Here is a 23,212-nt window from a genome sequence, read left to right as displayed (position 1 = left end):
TCACTGACTGTGGCACGGGCTGTAGTGAATTAATCCTTCGATTTAATTGACATGTTTTACGTGACTTAATCGACGTATGAAGTATAATTAGCTCATCGTCATTTGCTTTGTATGTACAGTATATTATAAAGTGTTTTTCGATTTGTACACATTTGTGGGAAATGTTAAGTTTAAAAAATACACAAATCGTGCATAATACGCAAAGATATATAAAATATTTACAATACACTTTTTAAATTATACATGTAAAGATATGAATCTGTATAAATATCCGTGGCTCTATAAATAATTATTGTCATTATGTTTATATACGATATGTAGCATATTAATATGACGAGTCATACTCGTTATTCGAAGCCAAATGGTTAGTTCATAAGAAAAAGGTTTAGTCAAAGTTTTAACCAACTATCTTACATCTCTTACGACAATGATACTTTTCGAAATACAACGCGCATGCCAAACAATTCCACTTGGCAACCGCTTATCCACGAAACGTCGTCTTGATGACAGCTTGGTGACATTTGCTAAAGAGGAGGTTGCTGTCAGGTTATCGAACTCTTTCTCATTTTTTTCTCATTTTTTTCATGGATAGCAGTTTTATCGCTGGAAAAGACGGGAGATTCGAGCTTTTGTTTTAGAAAGTAAGTAGCTTTTTTAAGCTTTGAATCGGAGCTCGTTGCTCCCGGGCGTGCCCGGATCTTTAAGGGATCAACTTTTCACTGGATCGCTGGAGGATGCATCCGATTCCTTGTTCCATTTCAACACTGCCTCTCAGACAGAGATAGGAATCTGCAATTTATTCATTTCTATAGAACATGCTGTTACGTTTATAACATTATAACAGACTGTACAGAGCAAGATCAGATTACATATTTACTTTGATGCCTTAACGTTATATCTCTTGTTGGGAACTTGTTGCCTTGGCAAGAATTCTATACATAGAAGGATATAAACATTGTCTTAGAAGACAGAAATTGTTATATAGGATTATATTCTTTTATATAGTTGCTTTTTTGGAAGAATTATTATACACAGTGTTATAGTGATCAATTCCCATGTCTGGTATGTGATACTTTGAAGATTTTAGATATGAGAAGATTTAAGCGGTCCATGAAAAGACACTTTGACGAATAGAATGCGTTCCTTTATTCCTCGTGATAAACTTGTCTTTTTTAAATGTACACTTCCTTCGTCGATGCTCTCAGAGGAATTTTAGCAGAAATTTCGAAACTCATGAGTATCTGAAAAATTGACAAAAGTATTAATATATTAAATATATTATACAATATTTGCATTATTTAATTTGAGTTTTTAAATTGCGTGTAATGACTGAAGTATCCTTATCAATTATCGATTAATAATTCACGATCAAATCAATTATAATTCCTTACCAATTAAGTTTGCTCTCAAGTGTATCTCGAGAATCTTCAGCTTTAGCGTAGTTCGATAATAGAAGATTATTTTGCATTTCAACTTGCATTTTCGATACATCCGTGAAATTGTCATTGTCGATTCATTTATGTTCTATGTTATTCCTGCACCTGTTCAAGCGAAATAATCAATACAATGTTTCTTTCACCAATCCCATATTCTTTCATATTAATTAAATCAACGATAAAATTGCAACACCGAGTTCTCTTTCTTCTCAAATGAACAGAACAAAATTCGCAATAGAAATTTCTTAAGAAACAGACAAAAATAAAACGTAGATCGACGAAACAGTGAAAATAAAAAATAGGAAAATTGCACTAGGAAGAGGCGAATGATTTAATTCTACTAATTAAAAAAGCTCCTCGATAATCTTGTTCTTTGGTAGATTCTTCAGTGTTTCAATTCTTCTTGAGACATTTGAGAAGAGGAAAGTTTTATGCAAACGCGAGCCATCTCTGTTGGCGCTTGCCTTTGACCGTTGCGATCAGATGAAAAGCGGAGTTTTTTCTACAGCGACGCAGGTGAACGGCCGGCCAGGTGAAAAGCTGACAGTTTGAATAAAGCACGCTGAGCTGAATTACGGGAGACATGACCGATCCAACGTCGACATCTTCTAGACGGCGCCAGATCAGCCAGAAGACCCGAAGGAAATCAGCGTCCACCAGGAAGTCTCAGAAAGGCTTCTTCAGGTAAGAGCGCCCCTGTGAAATGATAAACACTTTACAGCTTTATATTTGGAGAATTTTTAAATCTTCATACAGGGTGTCTTGCACAGAAGATTTAATAATGCATCGAATATTGTATGTGAAAGTACTTTTGAATTAATTTATTAAAAAATAAATGTATTGGTAACGTTTGTGCAATTTTATGCTTTATACACACATAATTGAAAAAATGGAACGTGATTAAAAATTTATTTTATCTATTGTATGACGTAGCGAGTACATTATTTTAGATATTTTGCTTATTATGTGCATTCTATGCGTGTTCGCGGTATAGTTATTATGCAGAGTGATCTTTTAAATTAGGATCATTGAAATCTGTACTTTTTAGATCACAGAACTATTTTACCAAGGGCCATGAACACTTGGGAGAAGCTAGAAATGTCCTGGAGGAGCAATCTCCATTCGTCTATCCTCCTTGTTCGCTCATGTTCTCTTATTTTCAATATTGGAAGGCGAAAAAACGTACCACAGATAAAGAACGAAGAATGGATGTCTTCAAAGCCAAAGACTCGCACGATCTTCTACGGAGACTTCGTGTAAGGAATTACAATTTTGATGTGTGATCTTAATACGTGCGGACTATACAGGGAATTACACTCTTACAATTATTGAATTCGGCAATTTGTTTAAAAAAATGTCCACTTACTTGTATTGCGAATATTTGCTATTTTGCGATAAACGATATACCAATCAGAGACTCAATTATTACACCATACATTCCTATCAATGTACATTGCAGAATATATTAAAAGGTATTAATCGTTCGTACTCAATATTTGCGAGAGTATAAATATTTCTATGATTTGTTGTAGAATTCAATCTAAATGTTTACTATGGTTAGGAAGAAAAATACTCTAAATTATAGAAATTTATAAAATTAATAATAAGTTTAAAATTAGAAAATTTAAAATCGCAAGTAAATTTAATCAATTTATTATGAAGATTTTTAAGCCTGTCAACGTTTAATTACTGATTGAACTTTGATTATTCGATTTCAGAGAAATTTCCTTACTTGATACGAGTTGTACGATTATGTTGCAAGGTGGACGTGGACATCGAGGCTCTAGAGGCGAAGAAACACAAAGATTTGGAAGAGGCTATAGCCATGACCGACGTAGATCCTCAGTATTTCTCGGAATTGGGTGGAGGGCTGGTCAGGGAAAAATTTTCTGTGCGCAACTATGTGGAAGACACTCGTGAGATTTTAAAGGTTCGGTTGCTAGCTGGACAAGAAATGGATGATTGTATTCGTATAGACCAACAGTTCGTCGAGGAGCAGAAACGACTCGATGAGATCAAGGTCTGTCTTTGTAAATCTAAAACCATAAATTTGTTATTAATATATAACAAGAAAAAAAGATAATAGGTACCAAAATAATGTTTCTACGATAAATCTCATATTGATACGTACCAAATTCTTGTATTAGAATGTTTAGAATATTACAAATAGGATATGCATTGTTAATTTATTTTTTCCAGCAATTTAAAGAATGATGACTTATTTCCTGACAATAAAACAATTGTTTCCCTCTTTATTCTTACTTATTTCCTTAGCTAGAATATAAAGTCTCTAAACATAGCGCTAAATTATAGACAGATATATATTTTATATATTATAATCTCGTTTCCTCAATTCAATCAACATTGAAAGATTAAATAGGAAAAATGGCAAATTCCTCCCAATATCTCAGTCTTCGTTTAAATTTCTAATAATTATTTTTTCATCCAAATCTCTAGTATCTATTCCTCATCAATACTATATGCTTCATCTATCCTACCAGCGACGATATCGTCGATACGTGAGCGGTTTCGAGGAGTTCCTTTCGAAGGATCACGAGGAGAGCATGAAGATTCTACAGTTGGCTGAAAACGAGATAAAGAAGACTAGGCAGATCACAGACACGAGGAACAAGCTTTCCGCAGAGTACGGTAAGGTCAGACTGGACGTGTATCATTGGGAGGAGAGCTGGAGGACAGTGAAGATGTGTCAAAGATTCCTCTATCAGGTGTCTCCTCTCGCTTGGCGGGCGGAACACGACTGGATTCATCGCACTGATTCTGGAGAAAGCATCCTTCACAGAGCTGATGATTTATTCGGTCGATACAGAATGGTCGACGAAGTTGCTTCGCTTGACGTTCTCATAGGTAATTCGTGTTGTTCTACATTTGCATGTTTTCTTTACCTTGGAAAAGATTCTATGTTAGAAGATATTTCGTTAATGTCTTGCATGGAGGTTTTATTAATTATTTCATACCTTTAAACTTGCCTTTTCCTCTTCGAGACTTATTTTTCGTTCATCGTTGCGAAAGGAGTCTTGGAATAATCTTCAAGAACGTTTCTCAGCTTTGACTAGATCGCGGACGTTTGTACAATTGTAGACAATCCTAAACGACAATATGGAAAAATGCGACAGAATATGCAAAGATGTGTAAAATATCCCAATCGTTAATTGCAATTTTGTAGTGAGAAGGATTTAGTAGTAATATTTAACAAACAATATAATATTTAGCGGACAAATCGTTAGAATATTTGTATTCTTCGCATCGAAATGCTGAAAATTATTGCTTCGTATTTTTAGACTTGTTCGAGCAAGACGTTAACAAGGCAGGTCCGACAAATATATACTTCGAAGACCCATTTGAACTGATCTACGTGTTCAGAGCGATAGAAACGCAAAATCTGAACGCGTTGATTCACTTGGAGTCTCTGGCAAAGCCGATGTCTGAATTGATGGTGACGATTCAGTCCGCTGAAGAACAGATCCAGGCAGAAGTTACGGAAATAACCAACACAATCAACGAGCTACGAGTAAGAATTCGATTAATCAACTCGTTAAAGGCCAATCGATAGTTTATCATACTGTTGTAAACTTACAAACATTTCTTCTTCTTTAGAATCTTTAGAGTTCTCCTTCATATAGCCACATCGTACGAAAATATAACGCAAGTTAATTGAAAAGAATCGCGTCAATGAAACGTTGGCTTTTAATGGGTTGAGAATTATAAATACAAAATACAAAATACCAGAAATAAAGAAAATAAAATAATTACAAGTGAATCAATTTTAAGAATCATGGCACACATACTTACGATGATAAATTCAGGATACCATTCGCAAACTCGAAGCTAGAGCCGCGGAATTGGAAAGTTACGCGAACGAGCTTCTAGAAACGCTGTTCCGCGATTCCGTTTGTTCCGAGGAAGTGCTCCGTCTTCAAGTATTCGTCGAGGACACGTATGAAAGCTGCGTGGCGCCGAACGATGCGAACCTGGACAGTTTCTCCATGATGAAATGGATCGAGAAGACGCACGAGGAGTTGAATTTGAAGCTGGATACTCTACCACCGGAAGTGGTCCAAGCTTGCGAGAAGGAAGGCTTCAAGCAGGAGCTGAGGGCTATGAAGGAGACAGAGGAAGCTGCCAAAAAGGTCAGATAACTCAGAATTATAATTCTCCATTCCCCGCTTTCTGAATGCATCATGGCATAAACTGCGGATGTTTATGCATTTATGGAGATAATGCACAAAAGAACTCGTGGAAAGTTTCAAAAGACAAAGGCACGCTTAAGGGGAAATTTAATAGTGGAAAGACATATTTGCGAGAAACTCAAAGTTACAAAAATGCATTTATGGGAAATTTAAAAGGGCAAAGATGCGCTTATGTGATATTTAAGGGCGCAAGGATGCATTTATGAGAAACCTAAAGTTGCGAAGACGCGTTCATGGAAAATTTAAAAGGGCAGAAATACACTCGTTGGAAGTCTGAACGTGCGAACATGTATCTGTGGGAAACTTAAAAATGCGATTATTCGCTTATAGGAAATTTAAGCGTACAAAACGTATACAGGGTGGTTGGTAACTGGTGGTACAAGCGGAAAGGGGGCGATTCTACGCGAAAAAAGAAGTCGAAAATATACAATAAACATTTTTCGTTTGAGGCTTTGTTTTCGAGAAAATCCACTTTGAATTTTCGCTCGGTACGCGTGCGGTACGTTATAACGGATCTCACTGTAGATCGTTGTCTCGATGGAAAAATTAAAAAAAAATTTTTATTCTATATTTTCGACTTCTTTTTTCACGCTTGTACCACCAGTAACCAACCACCCTGTATATAAAATTGTACAAATTATTTAAAGTATAAAACTGGTTATTAGTACTGAATAGGTGAGACGAATCGTTGCTTAAATTTCGCTTCTTTAGTTTATTTTATTATCTTTATTTATTTATTTTAGTCCGTGCCTTTCGGCCTTGGACGACTTCCAGATTACATCTCTTACATTGTCTTTGCACTTCTTTAGTTATATCTCTAAAAATCTACGTAAATATCCGCGGCCCGCTTATGCTAGAGGTAATTGAAATATACTTTGATGGTTTCGCGCGTTTAAAATGTCAAATGTGAATTTGTCTGTTATAGTTTGAGCTTATGCAGCGATTGCTGGCGTCTCTGCAACGCGCTATAGAGCCGCCTCCGATAAAAAGGCGGCCTGCAATGCGGCGATCGACACCAAAAACTCAAAGGTTGAAATCGATACCACCCCCGCCGAAGCCAACCGAGCAGGAGATGGAATATTTGATCTTTTTCACCAACTATTGCAAACAGGAGGACTTCACCGCCTATCGCGATCAATTTCCGGACGACTTTGACCTGACGTTCCAGGATAAATGTTCGGAATCGATCAAAAGTGCGGGATCCGAGAATGACAGGGAAGAAGAAGATAACAGTCAACGAGATTCGAAGAGTCAAGAAGAATCGAAAGAGACTCTACAAGATTTTAATATCGCTGAGAATGTCGACTGATCGAACAACTTTACAAATTAACGTATTATAGAATATTAAGAAATATGCGAACGTTTCTTGTACTATCGCGTTTAAACTTACAGCTTGCTGCTAAAATACAGAACGATATGTATCGTACGCAGGAAACGCGTGACGCTGATTTTTATCACGTAAAAGTAATTTTATAGATTAAATATTATGAAAGCAATTCATCAGGGAGAAGATTAAATCTTGTTACTTGATATTTGATCGAGTTTTTATATTTTTTGTACAATCTCAGATTCCACTCTAGTGCGAGTAAAAAAAGAATTCTTCTTTACTTTTTGGTCAAGATTGTAGCGAAGTTCACAGGAACCATCTCTGTTCGCTTTTACATATTGAAGTTTCAAACTTGCTTCCGCTCGGTCGATCATTTTTGCCATTTCAATTCGTAGAACTGTTCCAAAGTAAAAACATAATCGTTTATCATTATCAAAGCTGTGATACTTTAAAACTCTGTAATGAAATCGCGGAGTAAAATGTTGCAAACGATCATGGAATAAATTTCGTACTAACCGAACATGATAGCTGCAAAGAAATTATTATACGCGATAGCGCGTCTGTATCCGCGCAATATGCAAATAGGGTAACCATTACGCGGCTACGTATAACGCTTGAAAGGAAGGATAGTTGTTTCTTAATCCTGGTTCACCAGGTTAAAACAGCAATGGAAAGAAGCTACAGCATAGCGAATAACTGAAACAAATTATTGTTTTAGCCAGAGAGTTCACCGCCACTCTCCAATTATTCATAGTGTTCCATGATTTCGATATTACCTTCGCGGACGAGCTGGTGAATAATTCACGAGGCTTTCCGAATCGAAAATCTTCGTCGTCCGATTAAGTAATTGAATTAATCGGGCAACGCAGCAGATGAACAGATGGCTTCCGCGTGTTCCTTCCTTCTTCCTTCCTTTCGCTTCCTCTTTCCTTTAATCGAAACACTTGCACGATTTACGCAGCGCGAAACAGCGATCAAACGTTACGCGAAGATTAATTCTGTCTGTGCAATAATCTCTTCTCTATCTTGTTTTTTCTTTTTTATCTTTAACGCAGGAGTTGGCGCGTGCGTTCGCCGCTTTACGGCCGAAAGCCACGCGCTCGAGTCATGGCGTTTTCAATTTTTATGGGAACAGCTGCGCGCTTCCATAGTACACGAACGATCCGTTGGCTCGAAGATGAAAATTTTACGCGATTCTCACGAGAACCCTACGAGAGGATAAACTTGCCAGGGATTTTTCGTACTTGAGCTTCTCCCGCGTGCATTAACATTGCAAATCATTCTTCTTACGTGCCGCTGTTTTGGAGGTTGTGCGAGCGACATGAGCGAGATTTTAATTGTTTCTTTGAGTACCTAAATTAATCATTTGTACATTCTATTGGTAGAATTTGATGTCTTTGTTGATAAGATTAAGAAGATTGAAGATCACAGATGAAAAATGATAGGTGGTATTTTTTGTCCTCTTAGAAGAGCAATTTAAAGATTCGACATGTTAATCAATTATAGGTACAAGGTATATCTTTTCGTTTAATTCTGCGATTAAATGCGCGTCTCTGTCGCTCTTTTGATCATTGAAAAAATATTAATTACGCAGATTTATATTAATCGAGCGCGGTAAATTAAATTAATATTTTTCGTCTTATACAAAGCAGCAGTGTGGATTTGTCAGCTGTTTTTGAAAGATTTTTATCTTCCAATTTATCAGATTACTCCCAACTTCGATTGTTCCATCTTAAAACATTCCTTTTCAGTGATTAAGTGACGTAAAAGTAAATCAAGAAAAATCGGTATTGTCATATTCGTTTCGTGTAATCTTCAATTAGAATGTATTTTTATTTTCATACGTTTGCAATTAACGAAGGGCATGTATTAAGTAAATTGAAAGTGTGGGAAATCTTTTACTTCCGGATCTCGTTTACGAGAAGAGCGAGTTTGAAAACTTGCTGGGTAACTCGACATGTGCAAATTCAATTTCCTCGAAAACGAAGATACGTTTTTGAACTTGGTTTCCTGGAAGGCAATGTTCTGAACGAACAAATTTAGTTTCCAATTTTTAACTTATATTTGTACGTAGAATCAGCTCTTTTCTTTGCTTGCACGATTGCTAGAACAGCCTGCGTGTTAAAATAATTCTTATCTAAATATTTGGAATATTAAAGAAAAATATTAGAAAAGTTTCGAAGAAAATTGTCAGAAATCGAATGAAACATATGTAATACCCAAGTTCCACGGCCGCTTATATTCCTCATATAAATATCACAATTTCAAAGATCATAATCCGAAAGTAGTTTTTGAAACTACTTTGAACGATCAAGAAAATCCATGCTCGAACCTTTAATTTTATGTTTCCTAATTTCACTGCGATATGATTACCAAGTTCTATAGCCACCCAATCCTCGTATAACTATAATTTCAGATTATATTTCGGAGGCTTTGAAACCGCTGCAAACAATTAAGAAAAGCCAGGTTCGGACCATCGCGACTTCAATAATCCCCTCGAAACTCGATCCTCCATTCGTTTCATAAAATTCAAAGCACAGTGAAATCGTTGCTCGCTCTAATTGCACCAAACAGTCGTTCAGTTCATTGAATCACCGCGAAGCAGGGAAGATGGAATGAAATTAAAAGAGAGTCGGAGTAACGGTGTAATTGAAGAGGAGCTGAACTCAGGGAAGGAGAAGCGATTCTGAAATTCTTATGCAATGAAAAAGTAGCGGGTTTCGGATTACTTTCGCGGAGTGGTTGCTTGAAGAATGTTCTCGTAGGTTTCTCCTTTGCATCCCCGTTTCCCAAAGGACTCCGGGCTAAGAACAAGAGGATCCGGATGGGAAAGGGATAGAAAAAGCGCACACGTGTTTAGCCGGCAACGAAAGAAATCGGCGGAAATGGAAAAAGTGGGAGGGGGTCTGCACGTAAAGGAAGTAATTTCTCCAATGGCATGATAAAAGATAGAAAGGAAAACCAAGCAACAAGGATAAAAGATCGTACTGTGTTTCGTCTTCGTTGGGCATCGATGAAAATAGATGAAAACGCGTGGTGGTTTGCGTGGAGTAAGCAAGTTGATGTTTGTTATCAATTTGCGAATTAATATTTACCTGTCCTGTTGATTCATCCAGTGCATGTGGCCTACTTTCGCGCAGATGCGAAGGAATTTTGCATTTGACGATTGTATAAGAATTATTTCTATCGTAGAGCGTTTTAATTATCGTGTGATAAATGGGTGCACGCAAAGAAATTATGTACCACATTTTAGATACCTAATTTTCCAGGTACGATCATTCCCTTGCCTGTTACATTATAATTATCCAGGCATCCTGTATATTTCTTTTACAATTTCTTCTCCTAAGGAGAACAATTTCGACAAATAAATTATATTTAATTCTGACAAGAACAAAGAAGATCCTTCTTCGGTAAGATCGTTCCTCTCTTTGTTCTTATGACTTGTATCTTTTAGGCTACACGAGGTCTCTCACATACATAATTTCTATACCACACGTATACAGCCATATGCAATAAGATACGAGATGATGTTTTATAGCAGGCTATTATGGTGTTCGGTGGGGAAGATTCGCAACGACACGCAATCGATACATACATAAGGGTCCGACGAAGTCGCTGTTGGAACGTCTCGGGTAAATGAGAATTTTGGCCCTGACATGTTGTCTGCAGACTGTCATCTCGACGCGAAAGAGCTACAAAGGGAACTGGGAAGGTGAGGGCGACTGTAGCAAGTCGAGTGCCACGTGTCTGCCATCGATTCCACTTGTAGGGTAAAGGTGGCGAGGGTTGGTGGCTAGTTAGGTATCGTTGCAAATGATCCTCGCCATCTCTCTTTCAATTCCTACCAAGTGGTGACACTTGTGCGTGCTCGCGGTAACAACAGTTCGTCGTGCTCGAAAGGGAGAAATTTGCATAGAGCGTCCTCTCTAAAAATAACGAAGACAAAAATCGTACTAGAGATAGCCTATTCAGCATAATATAGCGGAATAACACCGTATACTCTCGGAAGACGGATTAATCAACCGCATTTTCTGTCATTTTCTCACGTGACTCTCCTACGTGACTAATATTCAATTCTTAAAAAGTAAATTTCGATTTGTTCGACCTCTTTAATTCTATTTTGCCATTTCGCGATTCATTACACAGGCGAACCTTATCCGTACAATTCTTATTACGCAATTCGTTTCGTAAATAAAAAAGTGGCAGACCTAGTTAGATAGACCTATTAAATATTCCAAAAATTAGACCTTAAGCGCACGGAATTTCCAGAGACTAAGAGATGTCTGGACAATTACACAGAGAAAATCTCACAGGAAAGTGGAAGAAGATTAAGACTAACTCGAAAGAAAACGGATTATTTTTTTCTATCATGGTAAATGCATCAGCTGTGTACGAGGTTTTGGAAGAATGGCCGGCGTTTCAGTGGAAATCGCCGAGGGAAAGGCCGGATTTTGCGTACTTCGAGGAGGCCTTTCGAGATTATCCCCATAGCAACGAGAATTGCTCGATAGCAGACTGGCTAGGGGGCTCTTCAACCAAGTCAGCCCCTCTCTCCTCTTCCTCTTCCTCCTCGTTCCTGTTTATCGTCCGTCTGTTTTCAACCCTTGCACGCCACCCCGTAACTTCTGCCGCTTTTTTAACACAGCCGATGCGGTTGTGCAAACGGAGAAGACAGAGAGAAACATACGGCACATAGAGTATTTTGCCCTGTACCGTTGGTTCCTCTTGGTCCTCCTGCGCTATATTATTCACCATTCAGCTGTCCGTGAACTCTCCTCAGAGCAGAGAGGGCCTTTTGTCTCGCGCGCCACTCATCCTCGCGTTCGAACGCGCGCGATCCGCTTTGGATTACACCGGCGAGTCTTTGCAGCTTCTTTTCTTTCCGCTCGTCTTCGTCTTCTTCCTCGTTTGGATATAGCAACGACTTGGATATCGGCCGACGCTACACCTTGTTATGAATCCAATAAAGATGGATCGTGGTTAGAATTGAATTTCAGACGCGTACAGTTCTAACTGGCTGCAATTCTATTTCTACTTACGGTTTATGGTCGCGTAGGTTTTATGTACGGCATACGTACTTTTCATCGTACGTCTGGGAGATTTTCTTCAGGAGTAATAGTAAAATTTATTTCCTATATTGCCTCGTCTAGGTACGAATCTATCGAGTTCTGCGCAATAAGACGTCTCTATGGTTTCGAAGGTTTTTCTATACTGCTATCCGCGCAAGGTTTTCTTTTTATATTAGGAAAAAAAACAGCTGACTTTTCCCTTGAAGCTGTGTCGACGTGTAGGAGAATAGATAGTTGATCTTGCTGATATTTCTTGCGAAAGAAGATGGAAAGTACGACGGTCATGCGTCGTGTTTGTTTAAGAATAAGTATTGAAACAATGTCGTACATGAAAGCTCTTATATATAATACATGAGTAGAATCTTGATTATTAAAATATCGATCAACGATCGATTAATTGGAGATCAGAGAATGGTTTATTAAAAAACACAAGGACAGAAACTGAAAGAAATTGCTACATTTTTGTTGAAAAGTTCTCGTTTTTATCCCTTATCAATATATCTTTCATACATATGTATTTTCATAATTATTTCGGATAATTAAAGTTCTACTACATTTCAAAACTAAGCTGCAAGCTAGAAGATAAAATGCAAGTTATCTCATCTCCTGTTGATGCCACGGATTCTACCGGCGCGCTGAATCTACCAAAGTTGAAGTTGAATTTAAAGTTTATAAAACAGCGTGATACATATAACGAGATATTTTCACGAGTTAAACTAAATGTAGAATCATCGTACCATATGAAGAAGAAACATTAAATCAACGTTGGAGGTTCTCTTAACAGAGGAGTCTTTTGTCCAAAGTGGCACATTTTCGCATATTTGAGGACTCAACGAGAGCTTACATTCAGTTTCCATTTAATGTAAATGCAGCAGAGCTAAAAAATGACAATTTTTTTCCCCATCAATTTAACAATCGCCGCGTCACTTAGTTGTTTACTTTTAATTAAAGAAATGGTTATTCGCGTGTACATTTTTAGAAATCTCAGCCACGTGCTCGCGAATGATTCACACACATCCCCTCTGACTTTCTTGATGGGAATAAAAAGAAGAGAAGAAGGAGGAATCTGTTAATCCAGCAGCAGCCGGACAATTTTAACAATGGACCTCCATAGTCCTGCTGAACTACTTTATTCGCTATTCAGCCGTCCGTGAACTCTGGGATAAAAGAGGCCTTTGTCTCCAGTGCTACTCATCCATGCGTTTGAATATATGTTCGCTTCTGCCACGAGCTACAACTGTTTACAGTATTCGGCTGAATATCGTTTAGAGCGAGATGGCAGCAAAAATAGTTCAGCAGAAATCACAGAGAGCTTGTTTCTCAATGAAATTGCGCAATTAGGGGAATTAAGAATGATGAAATTAGAAATTGGAGAATCTGGGAGATTAAGGGTTGGAGAGCTAAACGAATTAAAGATTAGAGAATTAGAGAAATTAAGAATTGAGAGAATTAAAAAAAAAAAAACATTAAAAGTAATTAAAAGAATTAAATGTCAGGGAGTTGGAGATTTAGAGAAAATTAAAAATTGTTGAGTTAAAGAATGCAGAAATTAACTATTAAAAAAAAAATTAAAAACTAGAGCGTTAGCATTAATTAAAAAATTAAAAATTGGAAGTTGGAGAAATCAAGAATTAAAGAAATTAAAAGTTACAGGGTTGAGAAATAGAGAGATAAAGACTTGGGGAATTTCAATTCTTTAGAATTCGATAAAGGATCAAAGTGGTGTTATTGAGTTTTAAGAGCACGATAAACGACTTTGCAAAGTGGAATTATTAAATTTCAAGAAGAGGCTTTTTCATAAGAGGCTTCAGAATGTTTCTAATGAAAACGTTCAACGCTGTTTCTGCATGGGACTCAATTTGTACACATGGTGGTCAACTAGAAGGCGTGCAAATGATTGCGAACTTTCTCACGAGGGAAGCTTGGACAAGCGCGTTAGCCTTGTTGTTAATGGCAAGAATAATTAACGACCGTCTACAGCAGCTGTTCTTTCGTAGTTTCTATCGTTGTCTTCTCCTATTTTCTTCTTTAACTGACTTATTTTCCCCCAGAGAATTGAACAATAACCCCGCACAGTAAATTGTACAGAGTAAGGCACGTAATCGGTTGCCAGGATATTTGAGTTCGTTTAAAAAAAAAAAGTGGTTCAACAAATTAAAGAATCTACGGGGGTAAGGAACTATAAAGAATATCTTCTCTCCATAAATAACTGACGAGGGAAGATTGCCAGCCCGAAAATTCAAAAATTTATGAAACGTTGGGGATATGTAGGGGATACGTAGATATGTATTATGCAATTTTTTTACCCCCCAAATCCATTCTAAGGGAGTGAAAACGATCCCTGGAAATCCGATTTTCCAAATGATGGTTCTAAAAAAAGAGGCTGAAAAATTAATATACGCTATTTTATTTCTAAATCGTTATCTTTCTTCCACATTAAGAATGTGAAATGAGAAGTGTACAATGCTATTTAAGAAAAAAAAACCTCGGTTCTTCTGTTTTAAAAAGGTTCGTTTTATATTATAATGGACGTCAATGTTGATTAACTTTCATTTGAAACAATTCTGATTACGCTATCAATTCGTAATAATTGATCTGTTACTATTAAATTATATCCTTCACCTTATATCAGTAATTAGCTTTCGTCTCTAAAAATGTCTTCACCTTTGAAGATTTTCATCGATCCAAAGAAACTGCTTGAAAATCTCGCTTGAACCGAACGGACGATAGCCATTAATTTCTTCCGCGAACCAGCGATCGTCTGTTTTCGACCGAACAAAGTTAAATTGGATGCTGTTAATCTGCCCAATTTTGGGTCGTCGACTCAAGCAGCGAAACTAATGCCATCTTGTCCCCCCATGGTTACACATTCGGGTTAATTAGCTTCATTAAAGTGGACGGCAAACGGGGCCTGTTAGCGTCTTCTTACTTAGAACGACGTCCTCGACGGGGACATGAAGGAAAATTTTTACAGCGTCGAACTTCAACTGTTTTTGTGTCTTTAGCCTTTCTAATGAATAATTCCAGTATACTCTTGATGGCCGTCACCCTCTTCTAGAATATAATGACAGATATCTTTAAAATCTACCAAAGTATACGAGCTAGATTATGTTAGGGAAGAATTTATCTTCGAGGGGATATTTTGCTTCGATTTTACGTTCAAACGTGCAACAGTTATTTGATAATTCGTTTTTTTTTTAAATATTCAAATCGTTGAACGTTTCGAGTGTGAGTTAAATCTGGAGCTTAGAGCGTTTAAGTCTAGAATGTTTGAATTTCCAAATATCGAGTTTCGTTCGTAACATCCTTTTAATTATCGGATTATCGAGTATTGTTCGTACTTTCCATTAGAACTTGTTTTTCTCATTTTCTTATTTAAGGACAGATCCACTGTGTCGGTTACCGCAAATGAGCCACGACCGCGATGAGAACACACTATGCTATTAAAATTTGCAGGCTTCCGGAGCAGAGAGTGTGGTAACCGAAATAAACTTTCGAGGAATGATCATAAAGAGTCGTTCTTAATAAAACAATTACATGACAACTTGGCTATTCGAAAATCGTGCTAATTTCGCGCGAAATATCAATAAAGTCTTTTCTAATGTGATGATTACGCTGCCCAGAAGGAACGTAATCTCTGCCATTCGAAGCTTCATGATTTACGAGCTAGTGAGCTTTACAACTTCCCGCAAATCGTTTTATTTCGGAGCGTTATCGTCGCGGAGCTATTGCGACAAATTACGAGAAACGTGATTCCTTTATTTGGGTTGCTTCCAGGAAGGGAAACTGCTTTGATGCGGCGCCATGCCAGTCGGCGCGTTCGAAGATGTCGAACGAAAGATTAATTTGAGAAAACAGTACGTGGCCTTATACGTACGTACGTACGTACAATCTTGTTCCATCGAGGAATACGCCGCCCTTTTCTATCGTCGTTTCTATACATGGAGCGAACTATAACGTGGCACGCCCACGAATCGGCGCCCACACTGATTTTCAGCACTTTTGATTCTGGACGTATGCATGAAAACGACAGTATTCTCCTCTACCTACACTCTCGTTCCTCTTTTACATCTGTGTGCTACGATAAAAGGGACCCTCCATCCCCATTCTCCCGTTTCACAAGAGATTTTTTTAGTAATTAAGATGAGAGGCTGTCAGCAAGGATGTCGGAGAATGGGGCATTTTTTTTGTTATTTAAAAAAAAGACTAGAGAATAACTACACTTGATATAAATCGCTACAGTCGATTATAATCTATTAGAATTGTTTACTATAATCAATTTACCATAATTGGTTATAATTTCCTCTAATTTTATATAGTTCGCTATAATTTCTTACAATGTCTTTTTCTGAAATCTAGAAGCGTTCATAGCCTTCCTCTGAAATTTCTATTCATTCGTTCAATTTGTTTAACCTTTCCAGAATCGAATATTTTTCTACGCCTGTAGAAGACATTGTTTTAGTCGATAATAGTAAAAATTGCCTTTTTAAGAGCAGTTTTTCAAAGAACACAAAGAAGAATTTGAGACTGGCCTCAGCGGGCATAAAGAAGTTTACTGTGTCTGGTTAACGAATAATTTATCGAAGTAGAATGTCGAAGAAGCTAATTATTTTCAAACTTTTCCATGAATATGAAACGATATCTTCTAGCAGAGACACGATTTTCAATTTCAGCTTAACGATAAGAAGTTGACGGCGCGCCGATATTTTCTCGTCGCAACGGATACAGTTCCCATTCTTTCTGGTTTTTCCCCGTGAACGTACGCACATGTGCATCTAAATATACGAAACACATATATGCTGAGCCGCCCACAGCTCGAACCGGTATATCGTACACTCGTGTCCGACGATGATCCGAGAAAAGCACTCGCGTCTGGAGAACACTCGGTGAAAAAAAGTTTTCTAGAAAAAGCAATTTGTCTGTTTCTCGCGGTGGCGCGCATTTCTGTCGCGTTCAAGTTGAAAAGGGCGAGGGGAAGAAACATGGTCGACCTCGAGAAACGATTAAAAATGCCAGATTTCAGACTTAGGCGGTATAGTTGGCCGTGTAAGTTGCCGACAGTGCAATTTCTCGTTGATGCTGACAAAGATTCAATTTGAAAACTGTCTCTAGTTAAAAGATTAAAGCGAAATACTGCAGTGGCTTTCGAGTATTTTTCTTTTTTTCTTTTTCATTAATATCACGAGGAGTAATTTTCTCAGGAATTGAATTTTCCAGCGCAACTAAAGGTATTTTAATACGACCCAAGAATTTCATTTTACAATTGTTTTTATTACTAAAAGAAATATACAAAATAACAGAACAGACTTCGAGTATTTGTTTCATTTAATATAATAACAAGTCGTTTTTTTTAAGCGATTGAATCGTTCGGTGCGTAACTAGTCCTTGTCGGTAAAGATATTTTAACACGATCAAAAAAGCGATATATGCATGAAAAATAAGAGTTGTTAGATCGTACGAATTTTAAACGCGCTTGTCTGACGCGAGACGTCTCGATCTACTTAACCGCGTTAAGAGAGTGCTGCAAAATTTACATAAAGAGCAAAGGTTTTATAATTCCACTGAGAATGAACTTTCCGTGTAGCAAAATTTTTCTATTAACCAGGTTACCCCTTAATAAAAAACTTGTATAATCACCAAGTAAAAAGTAGCGCTGTGCATCTATCAACTTTAACTGGGTCAAATGCAAATACGATATAACTGATTTTTAACCGAGATGAAATGATACGTAAAAAGATGATATTACGTTCGAGAAATCGACGATTTACCCGACGAGTTAACTCGCTTTTATCGGTTAACGAGTTAAAAGTAAAACGATATCGTAGTCGTGTAAATCTTCTGGCAGAGAATTAAAACAGAAGGATCTAACGAATAAGACTTTCTCTAACACTTAGACGACACGTGCTAAATTACTTAGCCTCTACTTATTCGCAAGCTCGACGCACTCTTCCCTATTTCCAATGCAAAGAGACTGCTTTGATCGTTCTCTTCCGGCAATTATGCTTACCACTTGTTCTGCTGGATGCTAATAGAGGAACTAGTGTATGCAGATTTCAAGCAGATCCGCGTGAAACTCGAATTTCTCGTACGAATCGAACGACTGACGAGCGAAAAGGAGAGTTGCCAAATTGCATTAGTAATTTTTCAAAGGAGAACAATGCGGGATCAGAGATTTAATCTGGAATTTATGGCTAACGAAACGTGAAAGGAGTTCAATCGCCGGTGTATTCCGAGTAGAGATATTCCTGAGATGCTATCTAATATTTCCGTGGTACAATAAACGCGTTCTGTCGTTCGAATGCACATTGTTCCCATTGTAACGACACGAACTTTCTATCATTGTTTCCGTGCTCGTTCGTACACTTCCTCTAACGAGCCAATGTTTTACAGCTTCTAAACATAAACGCTTTCCATCCTGACAGCATGTTATCGACGTTTCCACGTAATAAAACTGGACCCATGAATTCTCGTTATTTCAGAAATTTCTCTTTTTTCTTATACTCTGCTTCTGACGGACAAAATGTAACAATGCGGTCATTGTGTTAAACGCATTACCACTGGATCTCTGTAAGGACGATTAATTCGCCAACTTTCGATACACAGTAGAGGGAACTGTTTCACGAGATGCTTTAGGTATTTTATTTATATTTCGTTCGCTCTGATCCTGTTAACGCTTAATGGATCGTTACGTATAAATGTTTAAAAAATATACAATTTTCAGCGTAACGAGTTCAGACTTATCATCGAATAGCCTGGTTCTTTCAATCACACACAATTATTAGAAAGCATGAACAGTAAAAAGCAATCGTAATTAAAACAAAAATGAATGTAGATTTTTAGTGTTCTGTTATAATATTCCAAGGATTAACGAATTTCCTTATCGATTTCCTTACAAGAGGACAAAGCCACAATATCTTAAACACTTGGTAGAAAATTGACGAAGAACGAAACGTTCCACCATGATACTTCAGGGTTAAAAAAATGATTAGATTCAATTCTGCTATGAAACTACAGTTTTGACGGTTCACATTTGTTTCGTTAATAGATTCAAAGGCAAGAAGGAGAGAAATAGTCAAATTGCAGCCGGAAATAAAAGCACTTCTTAACGATGGAAATTTCTCAACGTCGAGCGTAATGACGGCGTTTCCAGCAGCAACCTCGTTTATGCCATTCTTCATCACAGCTCGCAGTGTACAGACGTCTCGGTACACTTTTTGTCAATGCATGTAGCTTTCCGCGTTCCACATTACATTGCTACGACACAATGTTCAAGCATCGGGAGCATCGCGACGCCGTTGTCCGACCAGCCTTCCGGTAATTACGTCGCGCCGTACAAGCTTTCTACGATGAGCCAGTACGAGCACAACGCCGTCAATGTCCAACTGAACGCGCGCGTTCTGCCACATTTTTCCAATTAACTGCCTATCACGATGATACCATCGTGTTTGCGCCAAATGAATTTCTGCAAGGACCATCATTTACCAAGCGTAAAGGTCGAACAGTGTTTCATCGACGCAAACTAGTATTTAAATGACTATTTTTTCGAATCTACTTTTAATCCTTATATGTTCGAAATTGTGTATTTTTCTATACTTTTATGAATTATCCAAGTTTAAAGTTGTCGTAATAAGCGTACGCTAAGTATCAATATTTTCTTGGAATGTGTGAATTTTGGTTTAATAATCTCCCGATATTAAATTTCCCAGAAATGAATAAATATTCTCAGCCTGATTAAAAGAATCCGTACGAAAAATGATGAATTGGTCGTTTTAACCCCTCTAATCATTCTCATATTAAATTTCCCACAAATGGATAAGCATCCGGAATTTAATTAGAAAAACTCAGGCAAGTTGAAAGAACCACGGTGCTTAAAATCCTTTTGTGAAAAATTATGAATCGACTATTTTGATTGCTCTAATCATTCTCCTAGAAATATAATAAACATCCCCAGCCAAATGAAAAGGACCGCAGTCCACAAAAAACCCTTATGAAAAATTATACGAACTGGTCATTTCAATCTCACCGATCGTTCTAATATCAAATTTCCCATAAACGAATGAACATGCTCGGTCTGATTAAAAAGGGCACAAAATTATTTCAAGACGCGTACTCTCCATCCGTCTTCGTCTCGTGTATTATCAGCCAGTGACGGGCAGTTCCATGCAGCTCCGCAAATCCTTCGTGCAGGATCCTGAAAACGGTGGGGTCCCTTTGATGCCGCGGCCGTGTTCATCGTGCGTGCGCGGCGTAAATGGCCGCATCCGCGCGCCACGTGCCGTGTATCCTATCCAAAGAGAACAATAACCACGGTACACTCTCCTTTCCCTGGTTTTTTTTTTCCCTTCGCCAGCCTGTTTCCCCCCTTGTCGCCTCGTGCTGAGGGCTGATCCGCATGAATAAGTAGCCACGACGACCACGAAGTACGAAGAAAGGCCTGTAGGAGGAAACATTCGACGAAACACGCTCCGTACGACGCACACAGCCGATCGTTATTGACCGGATGAAAGTAATTTCAAGGTTCGAGGAGAGTTACTCCCTCGCTACGGCGAAAATACCACGTAGACGAATGGAAACTTTTCTCTCTTTGGTCGCGAGCAATTGGCCGAGGCTAATGTCGCAGCTTCCTCTTTCGAATTTCTATTTTTGCGCCGCGGACGCCGGGGGATCGAACTTGCCTCGCTTCAAGAACACTTGCGCGAAAACTAGATAGATAATCGAACGTTGGGTTCCTTCATCGTTGGTTGGGCGAAAACGAAGCTTCCTTGGGATTTTCGAACGACGAATCTTCGAGGATTACGACTTGACAAGTTGTACACCGATATTTGGTATCTGAGCGGCAATTTTTCCGAATTTTCTGTTAGCGTGCTATGGTTAAAATACGTGGAAAGTTATGCGCGTCGCTTACCTCGAGTTATTACGGCGGTGTGTGTCGAACGCGGTTTCTTTGCAGTTTTAATTTGAAGCAGCACTCGTTCGATTCGATCAAAAGTTTAACTCGATTATGTCGGATTTTTTCCCCCGCTGTCGATAGAACTTGCTATAAATTACCTGCATTCAACGTGCGATTTATGATCAAAATTTCGATAATCTCGTTACATCGATGCCATGAATAATAAGAATATTGGTTTCCTCGTATGAATGTAAATTTGGGAAAGACGTCACGAAAGTTTCCGGAGGCATAAATTTAGTATTCCAGAGAAGATCGAAGATATCCTTTATCCCACCTGGACAATTTTCTAATGTGTAAATTATTCTGAATCGGAATTACGAATAAAACAACTGTAACAGTTCCAAAGAATGTTCAAACTCTACGATAATTCTGATAAATGAATTAATTGGCAAAAACTGAAATTAACTGAATCACGAGCGACGTTATCTCAATAACTAAATAACTAAAGCGATTACCAGGTTTTCTTGAACCTCTTGAACATCGAGGGACTGAATAAATGAACTACGCACGATTAAAACATAACGGAATTAGCTGATTTATTTGGAAAAATCCTCGCTCACAGTCGGAAAAGATCCATTCAGTCTGACGGGACGAGCTGCGTGTCCCAGAGTACAATCACATTCACCTGGTGCATCTACTGCACGCACACGAGAGAAGAGTGGCGAGTCTACTATATAAATATACGAATATTGAAGCGGCGCGAGGACGAATGACGATATAATAATCGTTCTCGTTACAGTAAAAACACGATCTGCTCCCCTCTTTTGCTTCCTTTTTACATTAACTTTTTTTTCTTCTCTTCTCTTTTCACACGCTTGTTGCTACAATTCTGCGCACGGTTTACCATTTGCAGAATTCCCTTTCTCTCTTTCAGTTGAACTCGATCGTTCGCTACGGTTAGCCGTTACGTGTTTAATTATACATAAATACTGCGATCTATCGTTCGAAGCACGATAATAAAATATCGAATGGTAATAAAACACAACAAGGGGCAAGTATTAGTATACAATAGAATTTGTTGAACGACAGTCGATATAAAAAACAACAATCATACTCGACAGACATTGGTCGATTTCCTCTCTAAGCGTGGAACTGCGTGGTCGTTGGTCGGAAAATCAAGCGTAAATTATTATCGATTCAATTGTTACCGATATGTCGATCAGTCGTTTAAGCACCGCGCTGGCTAAGTGTACTCTAACTAATTACCATGCCCATCGATTATACATTTAACAAAATGAAATATAACTACTCTTATAGATTCCCAATTGCTCAAGATACCTAACTAACGCTAAAACCATCAATCGGATCATTCCGTTTCGCAAATTGTTACTTTCACTTTAACGAATATAATTACTTGTAAATTTTGCATTTAAGAAACATATACGTATATTACATTTTATTTCAAATAATAAGAGATTATTCTCCAATATTGTTTTTAAGGTATAACAAAGACACATTTGGTGTTTCTAGTATTAAATCGTAACCGTTTCAACAAAACTTTCATGTTATACTTATATTACATATAAGATCGTTGCTCAATTTCTCTAATCTTATTTCCATTCTTTCTTCGAGCATTGCTCGGAGCATCGATCATGTGCAAAAACTCAAAGAATTCAAACAACCTCCGCGTACGTCGATAATTCGCTACTTTTAATTCCTACCCCTGAAACCGCTTCACTTCGCGATAATCGCCATCCCCCAACGAAACAACATCGGAATAAACTATTACTATCAACAGAATCATCGCTTTTATTTATTATAAATTACAGATCAACCCTGTAAAATAACCAGCAAACCCGCCGAGGCCGAGCAGCGATTGTACTTGAACTTTCCGATGCAACGCAAAAGTTTCCACGCTGTAAGGAAATCCTACGAAAACTTACAGCCTGCGGTTGCCTATGTACAATGTTCTTACAAGTAATTAAACGTTTCGTTTCGTAATCATTTTTTTTTTTTTTGGCGTACGCTATACGTACTCGTTACCGTCCACACTCTCTTGGTTCCTCGAAATGATTCTCCACTCGACTAGCATCGACACTCGTTACACTCGTCTTCTACGATTTTCCATTTCCTTTATGTCCTTTCCGCTTCCTCTTTCTTCCTTCTTCTATTTCCGTTCGTCTCGCCTTTCTACACACACACATACACACACACACATACACAGAGAGAGAGAGAGAAAAGCGGAACGTGTGCTCTCGTCGCGACGCCCTTCTAAGTCGTCG

The 23,212-nt window shown here is 38.0% G+C and overlaps 1 protein-coding gene and 1 long non-coding RNA gene across 2 annotated transcripts; one reads left to right on the top strand and one right to left on the bottom strand.

Annotated features, from left to right (window-relative positions):
* Window positions 1-639: 639 nt before the first annotated feature.
* LOC117205954 lies at window positions 640-1,654 on the bottom strand. Its single transcript, XR_004487323.1, has 3 exons — window positions 1,392-1,654; window positions 878-1,241; window positions 640-789 (listed from the first exon to the last, which is right to left on the bottom strand). It is a non-coding gene; the product is annotated as an uncharacterized LOC117205954 (long non-coding RNA).
* A 328-nt stretch (window positions 1,655-1,982) lies between these two features.
* On the top strand, window positions 1,983-7,181 carry LOC117205948. Its single transcript, XM_033444820.1, has 7 exons — window positions 1,983-2,120; window positions 2,485-2,692; window positions 3,199-3,456; window positions 3,938-4,301; window positions 4,736-4,965; window positions 5,261-5,584; window positions 6,570-7,181. The coding sequence occupies exons 1-7, from the start codon at window positions 2,020-2,022 to the stop codon at window positions 6,951-6,953; spliced, it is 1,869 nt and encodes a 622-aa protein (XP_033300711.1). The 5' UTR covers window positions 1,983-2,019; the 3' UTR covers window positions 6,954-7,181.
* Window positions 7,182-23,212: the final 16,031 nt, after the last annotated feature.

This window comes from Bombus bifarius, unplaced genomic scaffold, assembly GCF_011952205.1.
Source record: "Bombus bifarius isolate JDL3187 unplaced genomic scaffold, Bbif_JDL3187 scf7180000007966, whole genome shotgun sequence".
Taxonomy (NCBI): Eukaryota; Metazoa; Arthropoda; class Insecta; order Hymenoptera; family Apidae; genus Bombus; species Bombus bifarius.
This window is presented reverse-complemented; position numbering and strand designations above follow the sequence as displayed.

Excerpts from the sequence above, each read along its gene's own strand:
- LOC117205948 (XM_033444820.1), top strand. The coding sequence starts at position 2,020 with ATGACCGATCCAACGTCGACATCTTCTAGACGGCGCCAGATCAGCCAG. Across the intron at positions 2,693-3,198 it reads ATCTTCTACGGAGACTTCGT|GTGGACGTGGACATCGAGGC; the intron begins GTAAGGAATTAC and ends TTATGTTGCAAG. Across the intron at positions 3,457-3,937 it reads AACGACTCGATGAGATCAAG|CGACGATATCGTCGATACGT; the intron begins GTCTGTCTTTGT and ends CTATCCTACCAG.